At 50.8% G+C, this 21049-nt stretch overlaps 1 protein-coding gene across 2 annotated transcripts in view; it reads right to left on the reverse strand.

Annotated features, from left to right (window-relative positions):
* Tfeb (transcription factor EB) overlaps positions 1-21049 on the reverse strand; it is a 56160-nt gene that overhangs the window by 24053 nt on the left and 11058 nt on the right. Inside the window, exon 1 of one of the 2 annotated variants that reach the window (XM_028766536.1) lies at positions 8386-8518. The exons of the other annotated variant lie outside the window; for it this stretch is intronic. Within the exon in view, the coding sequence (XP_028622369.1) occupies positions 8386-8468 (83 nt within the window). The 5' untranslated portion in view covers positions 8469-8518. Of the gene's footprint in view, positions 1-8385; positions 8519-21049 lie in introns of those variants that run through there. 2 annotated transcript variants of the gene reach the window in all.

Below are 21049 nucleotides of genomic sequence, written 5' to 3' on the forward strand. Positions count from 1 at the left end.
GCCCCAGCCCTGCCCCAGCCCTGCCCCAGCCCTGCCCCAGCCCTGCCCCAGCCCTGCCCTTCGCCAGCTTCACACTGGGGGCTTTCTTTCCCAGCATCTCATGTAAGCCACACTGGCCTCAAACTCACTGCAAGAGTTGAGGATGACCTTGATCTTCTGGTCTTCTGCCTCCACATCCTACATACTTGGATTACAGACTTGAGCCGCTAGGCTTGGTTTTACATGAGGCTGAAAATCAAACTCTTGAGTTTCATGAACACTAGACAAGCGCTCCACCAACTGAGCCATAACCCCAGCCCACCGCTCCCTCTTTTGACTCTCCCTACCTAGATAGGCTTTCAACTAGGTAGAGCCCCATAGCATGAGGTTGGCAGGGCTGGGGTAGACAGAGGTGGAACCAGGGGCTAGCCCTTCTCCTCAAAGCAGACACGGCAGATCCTTCACTAGGAAAAAAACAGGGGTGACTTTGCAAAACTAACTCCCCCATACACCATGTGCCACAAATTGCATCTCATTCAGATGGGCACACAAAGGGAGGAACACCAGAAGGCTTGACTCCCCGCTAATGACTAATGGACTGTCACAGGGTAGCCATGGGCATAGAGAAGAGGCAGGGGCAGCAAAAGAAAGGAATAATGGCAGTTGCAGACAGCCTCCGGAAGTTGGAGGGGACTCTTGGCAGGGTGTTGTGGCACAGCCCAGCATGCAGGAGGTGAGTTCCAGGACAGCCAGAGCTACATAGAGAGACTCTGTCTCAATAAACAAACAAAATAATAATCATATTTTTCACTTTAGAGGGGGACCGTTGGCTTCAGGCTATGTGCCACCCAGCAAGGTCACACATCTTTCTAGAAGAAAATGTGGCACCCTGGGGGCTCTCCCCTGAGATTAGGAAGGGACGAGCCAGTGTTGGGAATGCAGTAAACACATGTTTGTACACCAAGGGAGATATCTTGCCAGCTTCCTCTTTCAGGTAATGGGATTTTGTAGATTCTCTACGTCTGTTAAACGGAGACTGTGGCATGGGGCCTAGGGAGAAGGGGCTGCCGTCGACACAGATTAGAGGGAGTTGTAGGAAGAAGGCTAGGTTGACCACCAGGCTGGGTTTGATGAACCCAGAAGAAGCTGCTGAGGGCACAGCCACATCCTCTGGCATCACACCTCTGGCCACAAGCAGTCCACCTAAGCACTAGCATATGCAGCCAGAGGTGATGGCATTAGCATCCTGCCTAGTGACCCCCATGTAGCCTAGCCAAAAACCCCAGGCCCTCACTGGATAACCTCAAAGCATGAGCTAAGACTCTCCCCTAGGAGAGAGAGAGCTAACAGCACACCTCCATAATCCCCATTTTGTCAGATCCCTGCCCTTCCAGATTTGTAGACCCAAATTTTCCAGGTAGTCCCTGGGCAACCTCCCAAATAAACGATTTACAGCCACATTCTTTTGTCAGACAGTAGGAATCTGGATTGAAACTGAGCTGCTGGCTTTCAAGCTTAGAAGGGCCAGTGACAAGTGACTTTCCTGTGGGGACCTGAGAAGCAAGGATGTAAGAGTCAGTCACTGGAGAAGACAGCCAGAGGCAGATGCAGTGGCCAAATGTATACTTAGAACTTTCTGACTGGGGGCAGGTAAGACTGCCCCTAGATGCAGGAGATGCAGAGGTAGAGAGAAGAAACTGGGCTTACCAGAATAATTGCAGAAGAACACTACGTGTTAGGGTGGTTCCTGGTTCTAGTTGGCAGATGCCAACGGGATGGGAAGCCTGGTATTGCCCCCACCTGCAGGGAGCTTCTGGGGAACTCCAGAGAGCTAACACTATAGAAAGGCAGCACACCACTCATTTGACAGCACTGTTGTTGTGTTTAGAACTCAGGGAAGAAGCACCCGGGACACCGAGGGATACCATCTAATTCAACAATCCAAGCGTGTATTTTGAGACTGAAGAGACAGTTCAGGAGTTAAGAACACTCACTGCTACTGCAGAGGACCCAGGTCTTGCTATCCATACTCACATGCAATTCACAGTCATTTGTAACTCTAGTTCCAGGAATCCAAGAGCTCTTTTCTGGGCTGTGGGCACTAGGCACACCCATGGTGCACAGACATACATACATGCATACAAACACTCACATACATAAAACACAAATTCAAATCTTTTTTAGATGCGTTTGTGTGTAGAAGCAGACCAAGTAGAATCTCAGATCCAGCACTCACTGGCTGTGAGTGCTTCATCAATGTATCTCATTTAATAGAGTTTCCGGTTCCTAATGGACAAATGAAAATAAACTCCATCCTACGAGTTCTGTACAGACCAAGTGTAAAGCATATAATCCGCCATCCGGCAGATGGAGTGCTCCTTAAACCGTGAGAGATGAACACCATTCATTCATAGATGCATGGACGGACGGACGGACGGACGGTCAGACGGACGGACGGACGGACGGACAAGTGGGTAGGTAAGTGGATGGTAAGTGTGGATGATGAATAGATAAATAGATGGGCTGATAAATAAATGAGTGAATGGATGAGTGGATAGATTGACATAATCCATATAGAGAGATGACTGATTGTAAATGATGGGTGGATGTGACAGAAGGAGAGATGGACGTACACAGTATTTCTTATTTGTTGTGTGGGTGTGTGCATCACATGTCACTGCATGGGTGTGGGGGTCAGAGAACAACTTTCAAGAGTCACTTCTCTCATTGTGGGTTCTGAGGATTAAACTCAGGTCATCAGGTTCACACACTACATATGTTACATGTGGTCCCCAGCCTTGGACTGGCTAGGTAGCTGTGACTGCACAGTCCTTGCTCCTTCTCCTAACCCCTGTGTGCATCCCTTCAGCACTGGCTGGGGATGCTTTTAAGAGGTTTCTCATGTGCTCCTGCATGGGGCTCTCTCAAGACCAGGATGGGGCTTAGATGGTTAAGAGCACTGGCTGCTGCTCTTCCAGAGGTCCTGAGTTCAATTCCTGGCACTTACACAGTAGCTCACAACCATCTGTGATGGGATCTGATGATCTCCTCCTGGTGTGTGTAAAGACAGCACAGTGTGCTCATACAAATAAAATAAATATTACAAGAGGAGGAGGAGGAGGAAGAAGAGGAAGAGGAAGAGGAAGAGGAAGAGGAAGAGGAAGAGGAAGAAGAAGAAGAAGAAGAAGAAGAAGAAGAAGAAGAAGACCAGGATGTTGAGAAACTGAGGCATTGAGAAGTCCCTGTCCAATTTTTGAATATTTCTTTTATTTCATGTGTGTGTCTTTTGCCTGCAGGTATGTATGTACATATGTATGTATGTATGCATACCACATGCATGCACAGAGTCTACAGAGATCAGAAGAGGGTGTTGGGTCCCTTAGAACTGGAATGACAGATGTCTGTGAGCCACCATGTGTATCTTGGGATTCAAACCTGGGTTTTCTGCAAGAGCAACAAGTGCTCAGAATTTCTAGTCTCCTGCCCAGTTTTCTAGTTAGTGTGGAAGCTTTCCAAGGCCTGGCCTGGTGTGTCTCTTCCTTGGCACCTCCTACAATCCTTCAAGTAGTCGGTACCCAATGCTACCCTCTGGGTCACACCTGCCATGTCCATGCACTGAGAGCTTGTTCTAGCCACTGCTGTGTCCTGGGGGGAGGGCATGATGGAAGGTAGAAACAGGACAGTAAGTCTGAACAGCATGGAGGGGGGACTCTGGGATGGGAGACACTCTGGGCGTCCCCTTCTACTTGCTACCGTCTCCACCTGTCCCCGTGCACCAGCCCTGGCATGTCACAGTCTCACAGCACTAAGGAATGCCCTGTCCCTTTGCTAAGGTACTGAAGGAAGGTGCCAGGCCTCATGCCCAGGATGGACAGGGGAGCTAGGAAGGTGGGCCATGGGGACTAGGTACAACTAGAGAGGTGAAAAACAGGGACCCCACAGAGGACATGTTCGGGGACTCTCCCCTTGGCCTTTGGCTTGGGCATAAGGCAGGAGTGGGACCCTTCTTGCTGGGTGAGGCTGCCCATGGCAAGTTCCTTTGCTACAGAGGCTCCTTCAGGCTAGAAACCTGAGGAGCTCCAGAGGCTCAAGCCAAACTCTCAGAATAGAAGTGTGTAGAGGCGGGATGTCCTGCTTGCCACTGGAACCTAGGCCTGGGAAGGGGGCTCAGGGCCAGTCTAAGGAGCTCAGGAGAGATTCTAAGCCCAGTCTTGGCTACAGCTCACCTCTGTACTCCTTTTCCTTATTGGTAGGGTGCATTCAATACAGCCGGAGTGGGGAAACTGAGGCACGGCCTGCTTTCCAGCTTTGCCGGCTTGCTCCCCCACCAACCATACCATCCTTGGTTACTATTTTCCTTGGTTAGACACAGCACATGGGGGCTACCAATCCTCACATATCGGGTTCCCTCCACACCCCAGGAGAAGCTGTTTACCAGGAAGACGTTGGCCTTGCTTTCCCAGCTTGGCGGTGAAGAGCTGGGGTCACGCAATTTCAAGAGTCCAGCCTGAAAGTAGGGACCAGCAATCAAACATCTCAGTACCCCGACCCCACCCCAGGACTATCTCCTAATCACCAGCACCCCTGCCCCCTCAGCAGAGTCTGAGGGCTCAGGCCCTTGTGGGAGCTGCTGAAGAGACTATGGGGCCACTGCTGTTGATAGCGCTGGTGCCAGGCCCATGACGCAGGCCTGAGGCCCAGGCACACAATGGGGCTGTGTGTGCACCCAGCATTACCCTGGAGCAAAGCTAGGCAGGCCAGCATCTGGGCTCAGGCCAAGAATTCATTTCCCTGAAGAGAGACTCCCACCCCTCCTGGGCAGCAGGGCTGGAGCAAGGGTGGCAAGGATGGACAAGTACTTCCTACCCTCCTCAGTTCAAGGAGAAGAAGGCAAACAGGACACTAGGAACAGGGACTCCTGAGCCTGCACACTTGTGAGGGATTCTGGACCTCTTACATGACAGGGACAGTGAATTCATGGGAGTGTAGTCTCTCCAGCAGTGACAGAGAGTGGCCTGGTCCCACATGTAGGACCTTTCTGCTCTCTCCACAGCCTGCCCAGTGGGGACTCCATTTGCACAGGTTTTCTGAGGCACCCAGGACTTCTGGCCATACAGCCTGTACTGATAGCCTTAGGGTGCCCCGGGAGAGTTGCTGGCATCCTCCCTGGGGGAATGAGTCACCAGCCGGCTGTAGCCAGGATGTCGAGCAGGCAGAGGGCAGGTTCAGCTGCCTGTTCCCCTCCCTGGCAGGTCTCAAGGTAGAAAACCACTCAGCTGGTATCAGGTGTTAACCACAGTGTCCCAGACTGGACTTCGGCCGGCCACTTCCTCTGGGGCAGGGATTGCTGGTGCCTGCACTCTGGGGCTTTATGCCTCCTTTGGCCACAGGCTGAAGCACCACAGATAGGGACATTAAACTACAGGAAAAAAACAGCCATGTCCCCCAGGAACAAGCAGGGAGTGAAAATGGGGCTCCCGTGGACATGAGGAAGGGAGGAAGGCAATGCGGCACCTCAGGCTGTGGCCCACACGGGAAGGACCCTTTGCTGAAATCACTTTCCATTCTCCTGAGCCGGGGAAGCACCTGGTGACAGGGGCTTACTGTCCTTGCTCCCTCTGGGGCCCCACAACAGGCTTCACAGACTATTTTACACAAATGTGTGGCTCCCACAGGCATCTGCCCACACTCTCCAAAGGTCACACACAAAAGTCACAGTGACAACCTTTGCCCCTCAGACACAGATAGATGAGTGCTCATTTTCTGAAGGTCAAAGGCCTCCGTCTCCCTAGCCAAGCAACAAGAGTAGTCACAGGCATCCTGTCAGCCTCACACAGTATAATGTCTCAGAACATGCATAATCCACGTGTGTGTATGGATATGTGTGTGTGTGTGCGTACGTGTTTGTGTGTGGATGTGTGTGTAGAGGTGTATATATGGGTTGATGTGTATGCGTGCCTATGTGTGGATGTGTTTACAGATGTGTGCATGTGTACATGTGTGTGTGTATGTGTGTATATGTGTGTGTATGTGTGTGTTTATGTGTGGATATGTGTATAGGTGTGTGTATTTGTATGTGGATATGTGTGTGTATATAGGTGTATGTGTGTCTGTTTAAGTATAGATGTGTGTGTTTGTGTGTGTATAGGGGGTGTTTGTGTGATGTATGTGTAGGTGTGTGTGTATAGGTATATGTGTGTTTGTGTGTGTATTGGGATGTGTGTGTGGATGTGTGTGAATAGGTATACGTGTGTTTGTGTGTGGATGTGTGTATAATGTGTGAGAGAGAACACTTGTTTTTGTACAGTGTCCGTCTTCACCATGACAGTTTGCTCCTGTGCCCTGAGAACAGAGAGTGAAGCCATGGGGCCTCATGGAGATCAGCCCTTTACTCATACAGATGAACCAACAAGAGGCTGGGGAAGAGCTTATGCACAAGGCTATGGTGGAGTCTGGAAGGCAGGGTGGAGGTAGCCTCAGCCAGGGCTGGGCTAGCATGAGGCTAGCTTAACAGAACAGGAGACAGGAAATTGGGAAGAAGAAAGAGGAAGGTAGGACCAGAGCTCACAGTGCAGTCCCAGTTTTCTGGGCTATCTTCCGAGGCCTGTCACAGCTCAGTGTGCTGTGGGGGGGCCTCTGCACTGCTCAGGGCCTGCCTGTCCAGGGTCATCCCCCCGTGAGCACCGGCTCTAGGATGGCTGCCGTCTTCAAGGCTCCGCAGTGTGCAGAAGCGGCTGCCGGGCTCAAAGCTCTCCCCAAGATCAACTGTGCCCACACTCTGAGGGGCACACGGTCCCAAGGAGTCTGTGCTGTCTGCACCCTCTGAGGTCATCAACCATTGGCATGGCAGAAATCATCAGAGGATAAGGGCCATGGGCAGTCACCTACTAGAGAACCCCAGGCCAACTGAAATGGCAGAACCTCATTTTCAGAAAAAAACGCATGGACCCCTTAGACTAAAGCAAGGGAGGGGGAGAAGGGAAGATCTACCCTACCCAGGAAGGAGGATCTGCCCTACCCTAGACACCCCTGGGGGACCTGCCACATTCTCAAGACCATAGCGTTGGGAAATATAGGGGTGGGGTGTATGATCAAGATATAATGTATACATACATTTATGAAAACTTCCAAGGAATAGCAATATATACTATAAGAAATAAATTAATATTGACGTGTTTATTTTAAAGATCTCAGCTGTCTCTGGTTCCTCATCTAATAGCTGGCCATAGGAAATGGATGAGGTGTGTGCCATGTAGTCCAGAGAGGACAGGACCATAGTCCCTGGCTCCAAATGCCAGCCTGTTCTCCACAACTCCAAAGCAAGAGGGAGGGGACACTGCCACAGGCATCTCCCCTGCAGCCCCCATGGCTTCAGCCACACACATCCTCGTGCCCTGAGGCCAGATACGACAGTCTGATCTTGTATTTATGCCAATGGACAGGACCCAACCTTGAGTAATAAGCCCAGATTCCAACCCACTTTCATAGTCATAACCCTTCATGGCTGCTGTGCCAGTCACCACTGTCACTACGTCTGGTATACACCAATTCTTCTGAACCCCGTCCCAGGAGCCACCCGATGGAAAGAAAGGCTGAGAAGCCTTCTGTCTCCGTCTCTGCCGAGCCCTGCGTCACCCACATCTCCCTGTGATTAGCTAATGCCTCCTCCTTTTGGCCACCTCATTTTGTCCTGGCATGAGGCCTGCTTCCCTTTTCTGAGACACTTGTCTGCAGGGGGTCAAAGGCCAAATGAACCTCCTGATGGCTACTCGGGAACCCTATGCTGTGCCCTGTGCTTTGTAACCCGTAGCACCGCCCGTATCACCCCACACTGTCCCCATGGACAGTACTGGAGCAGGGTGAGACGGCAAGAGAGAGCAACACAGGAGCACAGACACCTGCTACGCATCCAGCCTCAAGTCACGACAGGTGCATGATTTAAGAGCTTGCCCCAGCTCTCCTCCAGGCCGCAGAGGCGTCCACAGGGGTCGCCCTGCACCACATGTTGGCAACGTTTGGAACCAAAGCTAAAAATAGACACCATGATGAATCACAACTAAGAATAAATGGGCACACAGCCCTCCGGAGAGGACACTCCGACAGGGGAGCACCTCCTCCTGTCACCTTCCAGCCCCACACTGAGCCCATGTCGCCCACAGACAGCCTTCACAGCGAGCCCTGGCTCAACACCTGCACAGCCAGGCAAGGTGTGGCTGCACGCACAACACAGGTCACCCTCCAGGCATCCTACATGAGAGACAGGGAAACAGGCATCTGAGAACTGCAAAGGGGCCCAATGCAGAGGTAAACTAAGGCACCAAGACACGTTTCTTCCCTTGTCTTAACACCAGTTCTCATCAGAGCATGAAGAAGAAAGATATGCCCCTGGCTGGTACATCTGCTCACCTGTGAGATAGGTATCCAGAGCCAGCCAGACCAACTGTCTGCAGAGTCATCAGTGGGCAGAGACCAGAGAGGGGCAGCAGCATATTAGAGGACTGATGTCACACAGCAGTGAATCCAGAAAAGTCTCAACCAACTGGACTCCATGTCACGCACTGACTGCCCCCAGAGGTCACAAGCTTGTTTCATTTGCACACATCTGTATCTGGAATTTGGGAACTACACATAACACTCTCCGGCAGCAAGACTGGGCGGGGACTTTACTACAGAGGGGGAGCCCAGGCCCAGAGAACACTGCAAGACAGAGCTTTAGAGCATCATACCAGCCTTTGAAGTGTGTCCAGGACACTTCAAACCACGTGCCAGGCACACAAGACATTCTATTCTCAAGCTGGGAGCCAGGGGGTGGGTGCTGGAAAAAAGTGAGGCACAGCTCTCAGTGAAGAAGCTCCACTCTGAGAAGAGACAAGGAAGATGAACAGTGTCCTAGGTCCATCTTGGTCACTGAGTCAGAGTCCTTGGCCCAGCCTCAGTGGTGTCACACTCATACCCTCACTCTAGGTCCATCTAGAAAATGTGGCTTTAACTATCAGGATTTCAGTACCATGGGGCGCATCAAAGAGACATAGAGAGGACAGACAGTAAGGCTGGTGGATGACTCAGCAGGAGAAAGAATAAGGTCCTGAGTTCAAATCCCCAGGAAAAGTCAGAAAGCCAGGAGTGGATGCATTCACATTTGTACACCCAGCACTGTCCAGGGAGCAGGTCACTGGGGCCTGCTGGCTGCCAGTCTAGCTCTAGGGTCAGTAAGAGACCCTGTCTCAAGGGAATAAGGTAGACCTTGATCGAGCAAGACACTCAGTGTTCTCCTCTGCACACTTGCACTGGCAGGTACACACACACACACACACACACACACACACACACACAAAATTCATTTTTAAATGAAAAGTAACCCATTGAAGTCTCTAACAAGTCCAGCAAAGGACTCAGCCCACTCTGTATACTACATAAGCACTCTGCCATTGAGCTACGACCCAGCCTTCATTTTATCTTTCATTTTTTTTGTTTTTGTTTTTGTCTTTGTGGACAGGGTTTCTTTGTGTAACCCTGGCTGTCGTGGACCCCACAGATAGTAGCCTGTCACTGGCTCCCTAGTACTGAGATTAAAGGTATATGCCACCACCTTAAAGGCTCTCTCATTTTGCTGTATAGGGCTGGAGAGATAGCTCAGTGGTTAAGAATACTTTTTGCTCTTGCAGAGGACCTGACTTTGGTCCTCAGCACCTGCATGATGGTGACCCAGGGAATCCAATGTCCTCTTCTGGCTTCTGTGGAGACCATGCATGCACATGATGTACATCCATACTGCAGGCACTTGCACACACATACAAAATAAAAACAAATAGCATACATATTTATGGGTACAATTGGTGTTATAATTTATTCACACAATGCAGAATAATTAATAATCCAAGGTAATTAACATGTCTGACACCTCAAATACATATCATTGATATTTTTGAATGTATAAGACATCATAATTCACTGAATTTGCTGTGCTGTACAGCATGTCCCCGAGGGGAGGGGTACAAGTTTTCCTGTCATATTTCCAATATTAAGTCACCTGTCGTATTAAGGCTTCACCTCCTCCAACTGGCACCTCTAGTTTTCTATCACCCATATTTCACCTTTCAGAGGCCACCATCTATACCTGCTTGACCCCCAAAGCCATAACAGAAACCATCCTGGGGAAACCCCTGGGAGAGTCATGTCTATCAATTTGAGCAGTTTGCACAGAGGTTGTCAGGAGCCATGAGAATTTGAAGCAGACTCAAACCAAGGGCAGATGTCAACACTGGAAAGTTCTGTGGGCTAGCTCTACTGTCACGGAGACTGCCTTCTTAACACAACACGAGCTTCTGGGCTCCCTGATCAGCAGGCTAGAAGGTGCCCGCAGATTCCTGGAAATTGGTGGCTACCCTGGGCACTGCCCCTCTCCCTGGCAACATAAACCTCAAGCTGGGGTTCCTCGGAGACTCAATGCAGGGGGCGCTCCAGAGGCTGGGGGTTGCCAGACCTGGTCTCACCCCCCTGGGGCCTTTGCAGAGCATCTCTACTCAAAGCCAGGGATATCCCCGGCCCACCATGTTCACAGGCTTCTCTCCTCAGCTCCTCCCACTGCCCTCGGTCACAGGGTGGGAAGGAAGGGGGATTCTCCAGACAGGCACCTGATGTCCTCATGACCTTCCTCAGCCCTCCCGCCTGAGAGACAACATTAACCCACCCAGAGCTCCCACACTTCCTGCAGTCGGGTCATCCGCGCTGAGTCACAAGGCATTGCTGCTAGCAGGCTGTCAGCTTATGTGTTAGGGTGCCCACTGTACAAGTAAGACACTGAGGCCCGGAATGGTCCAAGTATGTGCCAGGGCTAGGCCTTAAGGCATAAATGGGCTTTTAGCTCCTTGAGCAGGACTCAGAGCTGAGCCAGGTCATAGACCAGGCCTACCAGAGCCAGCTGTAGCTACAGAGGACAGGCGGGAGAAAGCTCAGAAGGTTCCAGGGGCACAGCAAGAGAGGGAAGATGAACCCCTCATTTCAGCCCAGATACTGCAGGCAGGGAGGGGAACATCCCAACCCAGAATCCTCAACAGCAGCCCAGCATCTCGGAGCACTAAAACAGCTTTGCCCACTGTCCCCAGATGATGCCCACCTAACCCTCTGCTCTGACACACACGGCACCTCCTGCCAGGCCCAGCCTTGAAGCCTGCACCAATAAGGAACTGCCTCTCTAAGAAGCTTTCTAGCCCCCAGATCACCAGCCAACCAACCGTGCCAGGAGCCGGCTCCTCTCTCCTCTCCCCACCCCCAGCCAACACTCCAGATCGCCTATCCTCCACTAGAGCTTGTAAAGAACTAGGCTCTGAAGCTCTCCCACCCCCAGGATGGACACCTCAGCCCCACCCACTAGGGGTGCTGGGTCTTGTACTCAGTAGGTATCGAATCAACCCTGTGCAGGAGAGAGAGTCTCTAAAGGATGGCCCCAAAGTTTTTAACCATGACTCACAGAGAGATGTATTTCATTTGACCTTGGAGACACACACACACACAAAACAAAGTGCTTTCCAAAACAGAAGTTCCTGATATACCAGCGCTGTGCAACACACTAAATCGTTCTATTCTATTCTGTCTGTGTGAGTATGTGTGTGTGTCTGTGTCTGTGTGTGTGTGTGTGCGAGTGTGTGCATGTGTGTGTACCTGAGGCCCACTGTTCCTCTTGGCTGGCTGATGAGAAGCTCTTTGGATCCTTCTGTCTTTGACTCCCAACCCTGGAGTTACAAGTGTCCATGGCCATGCCTGGCTTTTATGTGGGCGCTGGGGATTCAAACTCAGGTCCTTGTCCTTGGACGGCAAGTGTTCTCATCCACCGAGCCCTTTCTATCATTCCATTGGTCTTAAAAGTGTTGATGGCGGGCTGGAGGATGGCTCTATGGGAAGGAGTGCTTCCTGCTCTCCCGGAGGACTTTGGGATCTGGTTTGTCTCAATACCCATATCAAGTGGCTCACAGCAGGCTGAAGCCCTAGCCCCAAGAAGAAGCTGACTCTCTCTTCTGGCCTCTATGAGAACCTGCATTTACATGGCATACGCTCACACAGAAACACACAAAATTGTTTGGTTTGTTTTTGTTTTGTTTTTCGAGGCAGAGTTTCTCAGCATAGCCCTGGCTCTCCTGGAACATCCTCTGGGCTTGAACTCAGAGATCCACCAGATTCTGCCTCCCAAGTACCCAAATTAAAGGCATGCACCACCACCTCCCAGTTTCCATAGTTAAAACATAACAAGGCTGGAATCTGGGTGGTGGTGGTGGTGGCGCACGCCTTTAATCCCAGCACTTGGGAGGCAGAGGCAGGTGGATTTCTGAGTTCGAGGCCAGCCTGGTCTACAGAGTGAGTTCCAGTACATCTAGGGCTACACAGAGAAACCCTGTCTCGAAAAACCAACCAACCAAACAAACAAACAAAACCAACCAACCAACAAACAAACAAAAAAAAACAAGGCTGAAGAGATGGCTCAGCGGTTAACAGCACTAGCTCTCTTCCAGAGGACCTGGGTTCAATTCCCAGCACCCACATGACAGCTCACAACTGTCTGTAATTACAGCTCCAGAGGATCCAACACCCTCATACAGACATACATGCAGAAGAAAACACCAATTCACATAAGATAAATAGAATAATTTTTTAAAACTCCTGTTCGTGGAGACCACAGCACTGATTTCATGAGTTCAATTAGTGGCCTGGTCCACAGCTGAAAAAGCCCCTTGTTGAGCTCTGCTTCCATGCCTATGCAGCCACGTCCAGGCCTGGCAACGATGCTCTGTACCACCCAACCCTGCCCTCCCTACCTCTCTAACAAGTAGGACCCGTGAGCATCCTCAGTTCCAGTGAGGAGAAACTGAGGTTTAGGGTCATGCAGTAAATGACTCAGAGAGAACTCAGGTCTTCCAGAATGTACAGACAGACAGACACCACACCACTCTTCTTTTTTTTTTTTTTTGGTTTCTCGAGACAGGGTTTCTCTGTGTAGCCCTGGCTGTCCTGGAGCTCACTCTGTAGACCAGGCTAGCCTCGAACTCTCGAACTCAGAAATCCGCCTGCCTCTGCCTCCCAAGTGCTGGGATTAAAGGCATGCGGCACCACCGCCCAGCACACACCACTCTTCATCAGAAATAATCAAGGTCTGGGGGTACAGCACTGGCAAGGCCTGAACCCCAAAACAGCAATAACAAAATAACCTGTTTGGCAGTGTTCTGTCACGGACACAGAGACAGCCCACCATGCTAATGGTGTGGAACACTTACTGGCTGCCAGGCTTATTTCTGAGCACTTTGATGACCATGACGGACACACAAGATGGGGGAACTACACTTGTCAACCCCATTTTAGAGGTGTGGAAACTAAGGCTCTCTGAGAGAAAGTTACCTGTCAGGATCATAGAGCTGAAAGGTTGCAGGGCTGGGATTCAAACCCTGAATGATGCCCCAAACCCAAAAACGTACATGACCTTCTCACTAGGATCTAGAGACAGACAAGTCTAGGGGCCGAGGAGACCCATGACCAGCTGTGGCTGGCTCCTGGTTTTCCATGATCCCCACCATCCTCTGCTCCTAGTTGATCTGAGAACACTCCACAACTGGATCTTCTTCAGCCTCCCCCTGCATCAGCCCAGCCCAGAAGATGAAGGGGCCAGCCTGAGACAAAGGATCCTGCAGCCAGAGGGATTCTCCTCTCTGAAAACGCCACACATATGCACACACACACCTGTATGGACCTGGAAGAGGGTAGCCCTTGGAAGGAGGTCCTCTGGGTGCTTAGCTCCACTCCCCCACCCAAGCCGTTTCCTCATTTCTCCTGGTGCCGCTTCTCACCCAGCCCCCTGTACCTCAGTGAGAGGAAGTTGCACAATCCTCTGGGAGCTGCAAATGTGGCCAAGGATTACTCACAGCTCAGAGGGAAGCTCTGACCAGAAGCCTCTTCCCCTTCCCCCAAAGCCTACCCTACCCAGGCAGGCTGGCCCCAATCTCCCCAACCTCAGGTTCTGGTCCTAGAGAGAGCCTTTCTTAGCTTCAGGTTCGATGCACCCAGAGAGACACAGGGACAACAGCCAACACAAGCCCATGCTTCTCCCAGAGAACACCACAGTTCTCTTCCACCTTCCCAAGGAGGCACACCTGTGACCTTGGCCTCCAGTTCATTCTTAAATAGACAGCCTCTCTTGATATGAGACCCAAATGTCACCCACCCACCAGGATCTGGGCAGACTGGAGCCAAAGCACTCTGTCCTATGGGAAACTATTCCTTTTTTTTCCGACACAGAATTTCTGTGTAGCCTTAGCTATTTTGGAACATGCTCTGTAGACCAGGCTGCCCTCCAACTCAAAGATCCATCTGCCTCTGCCTCCTGAGTGCTGGGACTAAAGGCGTGCCCACCCAGCTCAGCAAAAGAAACCTTCCTTTCTTCCTTCCTTTTTTTCTCTCTTTGTTTTTAATTATTTATTTTTATTTTATGTGCGTTGATGTTTGGCCTGTATGTAGGTCTGTGTGAGGGTGTCAGATGTCCTGGAAGTAGAGTTACAATTATGAGCCACTGTGTAGGTGCTGGGAATTGAACCTGAGTCCTCTGGAAGAGCAGCCAGTGCTCTTAACCACTGAGCCATCTCTCTGGCCTGAGAAACCATTCTTGCACACAAGTGACTTCTATGGCTCCTGGGCTTCTTCTCTAACACCCAGTGCCAACAGATATTGTCTGGAAGGGCAGGCAGTTATCAGCCACCTCAGGATGAGGTGGACCTCAGGAGAGAGGAGCTCACTAGACCCTTTCTTTCCGGCCATATTTCAGAAGTATATATAGTGGGCCAGTCATGACTCCCAGAAACAGCAGAGAGGCCAGTGAGGTGAGAGAGGCCATAGAGGCCAGTCATGACTCCGACCTGCCCTGGGCTAGTAAACAGGAAGGAATGTGAGAGGTGCAGAGCCCCCAACACTGCCCTGGACCTGCAGCAGTGCCTCAGATAAGGAACTCTCATGGGCTTCTCTTTATCTCTATACAACCTTGGACTCCAGCTAAGGACAAAGGTCTGCCCAGAGGCCCCAGGGCTCCCACAGAGCCCCTCATTTCTGCAGTCTTCACCAAAAGCCTGGGGCCCTCAGGGTAACACCCCACACAGAGCGGCTCCCCACAGGAGGACCCACAGGAGGACCCACAGCACCGGATTTATCAGCTGATGCCTCCAGCTCAGTGAGCAGGGACAGAGAGGGAGGGAGACGGCTAGAAAGCTTAGCTTGTCTGGGAAACCCAGTCGGCCCCAGGCTCCTTCCCCGACACCTGTGCCCTGACCCTGATGTTAACCCCATGAAGAAGGGGCAGCAAGCAACCCCACCACTCCCATTTTTCAGCTGGAGAAACCGAGGTACAAAGCACGGAAGTGACTTCTCGGAGATCATACCACTGAGACTAGGGGCCAGGCCATTTTGCTGATATGGGACAACCTGCATCACTAGTCAATGCCATCAGATATTGGCAAACGTTCATTGCCCTGGCCAGTCAACTGCTCTCACCTGAGAACTTCAGCCTTAGGGACAGCTACGAGCCAAGGGTGTCCCAATTTCAACGGAAGGCACAGAATTCTCCTGTGCCAGATGCACTAGGCAAGAGGGCCAGAAGCATGGTTGGCTAAGCACCCTGGAGAGAGGGCACCCCAACAGCAGGCACTGCCACCTGGGGTCTCCTTCAAGACCAGACGCCCCCTCCTGCTCAAGCATGATCATGGGAAGCTATCTAACATGCCAGTGCTCTTCCCCCATTCTTATCAGACTCATCTATCATTGAAAAGAAAGGGAGAACGGTAAGATCAACCCTCGATAATGTCCATCCCTCTCTTCAGAGTTGCTGACACACATTCCTGTTCCTCAGTATTCTTGGGGATTCATTCTAGGATCCCTTTGGATGCTTAAGTCCAAAAATGTTCTGTCTCTGATATATAGGACCTCTCACCCAACGCACACTTCTGATGGTCTTTAAATCAGCTCCAGGCGACTGCAAAGCCTAACATGATTGTATTGCTTAGGAAACAGTGGCAGGAAAAACCATGCCTTTATTCAGCATGGTACTTTTTATGTGTCCGCGTGCGTGCCTGTGAGCGGGTACAGACACAAGAGTGGAGAGCCCGTGGAGCTGGAGATGCAAGCAGTTTATGAATAGCCAGTGTGGTGCTGGGAACCAAACCCAAATCCCCCTGAAGAGGAGCAGGCCCTGTTAACCAGCACATCTCCTTCTCAGACATTTTAAACCTGAAGTTAGCTGAATTCTTAGATGCAGGACTCATAGAGGACCCACTGTATACACCAACTATATACCACATGCATGCTACTAAATATATACAAAAAATAGATTTGTTTCTAAAAATGAGGGGCTGGAGAGACGGCTCAGGAGTTAAAAGCACTTGCTGCTCTTGCGGAGGACCCAGCTTTGTTTCCAGCACTCACATGGTGACCCACAATCATTTGGACCTCCAGTTCTAGGGACTCCCACGCCTCCTTCTGCCCTCTGCACACACAGTACACATAAGTTTTAAAAGTTAAGGATGAGCACGTTAAGCCGGGCAGTGGTGGCGCACGCCTTTAATCCCAGCACTTGGGAGGCAGAGGCAAGTGGATTTCTGAGTTCGAGGCCAGCCTGGTCTACAGAGTGAGTTCCAGGACAGCCAGGGCTGCACAGAGAAACCCTGTCTCGAAAAACCAAAAAAAAAAAAAAAAGGATGAGCAAAAGGATTACACTTGTGATAAGAAACTCACCAGTATGCCAGACATTTGTCTAACACCACTACCAAGTGCTGGCAAGATTCCGGAGCACTAGAACTCCAGGGAGTCCCCAGGGAGGATCAAGTTTGTACAACATTTAGAATAACATGTGAGGCTGTACTATACAGAGCCCAGGCAATCCCACTCTGGTTATAGAAATCTGTATACCAACACCCCAAGAAACACACACAGGGAAGAGTGCTGTTACTGGCAGCCGAAAAGAAAGACACCCAAAGGTCTATACACAGGGAGATGGGTGCTATGCAGCTCTGAAAAGAAGCTCCAGCCACAGGGAGTGAGAGCACTCAGACCCACCATGCGTGGGGAAAGTACCAAATAGGTAGGCATGAAGGTCACCAATGCCATTCGTCTGCACTGAATGGAGTCGGACAGAGCTAAATCCAAAGAGACCCAGCGAGCTGAGCCGCACCGAGGTCAGGACAGTGTCACCTGGGCAAGACAACAAAGGGAAGTCAGGAGCCACACATCATAAAACCAGTCGGAGCTGGAGACTTGGCTCAGGGGCTATGGGCCCACACTGGTCTTGCAGAGGACCCAAGTTCAGTTCCCAGCACCCACAGTGGGTGGCTCTCAATCACTTAGAACTCCAGCTCCAAGGAATCTAACGACCTTCTCTGGCCTACTGTGGCAATGTACTCACATGCACATACCCTTAAGCACACACACACAATTAAAACATTAACAAATATGGCTGGAGGGATGGCTCAGTGGTTAAAAGTGCTGGCTGCTCTTCCAGAGGACCTGGGTTCAAATTTCCAGCACCCACATGGCAGCTTACACCTGTCTATAACTCCAATGCTAGAGGATCTGAACCCTCATGCAGACATACATGCAGACAGAATGCAGAAAGAGAGCGGAGGGGGAGAGAGGGGAAGGAATGAATTAATTCTGGGCAATGGTGGTACACACCTTTTAGTCCCAGCACTCAGGAGGCAGAGGCAGGCAGATCTCTGAGTTCAATGCCAGCCTGGTCTACAAAGTGAGTTCCCAGACAGCCAGAGCTACACAGAGAAACCCTATCACGAAAAAACAAAACAAAAAATATAAAAATAGGGCTGGAGAGATGGCTCACTGACTGCTCTTCCAGAGGTCCTGAGTTCAATTCCTAGCAACCACAGGGAGGCTCACAACCATCTGTAATGTGATCCAATGCCCTGTTCTGGTGTGTCTGAAGACAGCTACAGTGTACTCATACATTAAATGAATATATATATATATATATATATATATATATATATATATACACACACACACATATATATACACACACACACACACACACACACACACACACACATATATATATATATATATACACACACACACATATATATATATATGCACTGAGGTAGTGGCTAGTTCTCGAAGTGATGAGAAGTTGTTTTCTGTTACCACTCACTTGCCTTAAGTTTCCCGTACGTAAAACAGTTCAAGGCTGAACTTGAACTCACAGCACTCCCTCTGTCTCCTACGTGCTGGGATCACAGGAGTAAGCCATCATACCCAGCTCACAGGAGTTGTTTTTAGACTTCAAGTTACAGGGAGTTGTTTTTAGACTTCAAGTTACAGTCTGCTGGCTCATCCAGGTGCTTGTTCTCTGGGGAGTCCCTCTTCTTTAAAGGATTTCATATTATTTATGTGTATGTGCGGGTGTTTGTATGTGCACATGTGTACAGATACCCTTGGGGTCCAGAAGAGGGTGTCAGCTCCCCGGAGCTGGAGCTCCAGGTGGTTTGGGGCTGCCGAATGTGGTTCTGGGAACGCAGTCAGTTCTCCGCAAGAGCGGCATGTATCCTTAACCACTGAGCCGTCCCTCCAGCCCTTTACTTATCTAGTACTTGTGTGCACATGATCATTCACGGGTCCTCCTGAGGAGGTCAGAGGACAACTCCCAGGAGTCTGTTCTCTCCCCCGCCTCCCTGTGTGGTTTAGGAGATCAAACTCAGGTCACTGAGCTTAACAGCAAGCCCCTTTCTTACCTGAGCCATCCTGCTGACCCAGTCACTCCTGCACTCCTGTATTTATGCTGTCTTTGGCAACTGTACTATATTTCACAATAAAACAGGGCAGGAGAGGACAAGATATAGGTAAATAGTAATAGAAATTCTAATATTTTCTTCCCACACCTGGCTTTGAAAAACACTATAATTAGGCTAAAAAAAAAATTGGACGGTAACCTATAATTAGTCCTAGTTCTGGAGTATGCAATAATGCTTGGGGCCCTCTCTCTTCTACGAAGACCCCCCTCAATGTGCCCAACATGGCCCAGGTTACAGGCTGCCCCTCAGCCAAGCAGAGCTGGCTACCAAAGCCTCTTCCTCACCCTGGCCTGGATGCCCCTTCCTGGATAAGAGCAGAGTGACTGTGTCAGGCAGGTGCCTGCACTTGTACCTCATTCTCCCATGGGCCGTTCCTCAAAGTGCCCAATGGCAGGACCCAGAGGCTCACTCTAGGTCATCCTCTGAGCATGAGGAAGACAGAAAAAGAAATAAAGTGTGTGTGTGTGAAACAGAGAGGGGGGGAGAATATGCACTGGAAGTAGACATTGGGACTGTTTTGGGTTCTGTGGGTGTGGAGGAAGGAGAGGGGTAGGAGGTGAGTGGAAGGGCGAGAGAGAAGGTGATGGTGGAGAGGAGTCGGTGTACTTCCTCGGGTCTCCAAGTGCACATAGCTCACAGCCCCAAGGCTTCTACACAGCAGGTGAATGGCCCAGAGGCCTCCCCTCTCCTCCAGAATGCCTAGAAAGAAGGATTCTGTCCAGGAAGAAAGCCTGGGCTTGTAGCAGTGTTGCCTAGGACAAGAACCCAGGGTGAGGTGGAAAAGCCCTTTCTAGGGTTCAGAAGGCAGGAAGAACTGAAGATTCACCCAAGAGCCAAGAGGCCTCATTCGTCTCTCTCATTCTCTCTGCTGGCTGGCTGCCTCTCTCTGACCTCTGCTGAAATTGTCAGAAGTTTCCATTCGTTACCACCTATTTGAGCAGTACAGGCTTGGGTGCCAAGGAAACATCTGGTACCCCTCGTTGTCCTGACAGCCATGGGCAGCTGGGCTGAGGCTGGATCTCTAAGTCCCAACCTCTGTCCTCCTCTCAAGAACACAGAGCCCATGCCAGCCAGCTGCTAAGGCTCCAGTCAGCACAGGGCAGAGCCAGCCAGCGCTGCCTGCCGGGCGGCTGAACACACCTGGCGAGAGCTGGGCCTGGATGAGTGACAGTGGGGTGGACAGTATAGGATGTCACCTCCTGGCCACTCCACATCCCACAGGGACTACGGGGGGTAGAACAGGTGCTGTCCTCAAACTGATTATAAACAAACCAGAGGACAGGCTGTGACTCCCCTTGCCAAACACGCAGAAGCCTTTCCTCTCCCCACATACCTACTGGTTAAAAGGGAAGGAGTGGGAATGCTGGCAATCTTTCTATGGGGAGAGCAGGCAGGGCACCCCAAACCAGAAGAACTAGGGCAAGGACAGAGCGGAGCAGAGCGGAGGCAGAGAACCAGGGTCTTGGCTGAGCTGTGTATGAGGCCCTAGGCATCAGGTTGTGAAAACCTACAGAGTAGGGGTCATGGAGAAGCCATCTTGTAGGCATCATTTCTGGGCATGTGATGGGTTAAACTGTTCAGTCACTCATCCTGAAAAGCTTCTGTGTGCATCTGCTGCATCGAAAGCTCTCTTCTGGGCAAGAGGAATGGACCCACACAGACCAAATCCCTGTCTTGAGAGGGCATCTGAGGTCCGATACCTTCAGTCATCTCTTACCTGGGATTCTAAGCTCCTCCCTGCCTGTTCACTCCTCCTCACCCCCCCATCTTCCTTCCAACCTCTTCCTATTTCTAAAGACCCCCCTCTGTCCCTGAGCCCCCCACTCCTGCTCTCCTGATAACACCCTCAAGGCCCAGGTGGTATATACCTGTAATCACAGCACTGGGCAGGATGAGACCAAGGCAGGAAGACGGTGAGTTTAAGAACGCCCTGAGTGACACACGGGGATATACAGTGTGCCCTGCCTCAGATTTTTAAAACACTGGAGCAAACAAAGCCAGACAGAGCGGTACGTACCTGTCATCCCACTGCTTAAAAAAGGGAAGCAGAAGGAGCAGGTTTATGTCATCCTTGACTATACAGCGACTCTAAGGACCGCCTGGACTACATAAAACAGGCCTCAAAAACAAACAACAACAAAAACGCACGCATAGCCCAACACAACAGCTCAGTGAATAAAGGCGCTTGCCGCCAAGTCTGACGACCTCAGTTTGATCTTGGGTCCCACATGGTAGAAGGAGAGAAG

This window comes from Grammomys surdaster, unplaced genomic scaffold (genome assembly GCF_004785775.1).
Source record: "Grammomys surdaster isolate TR1022 unplaced genomic scaffold, NIH_TR_1.0 169, whole genome shotgun sequence".
Lineage (NCBI taxonomy): Eukaryota > Metazoa > Chordata > Mammalia > Rodentia > Muridae > Grammomys > Grammomys surdaster.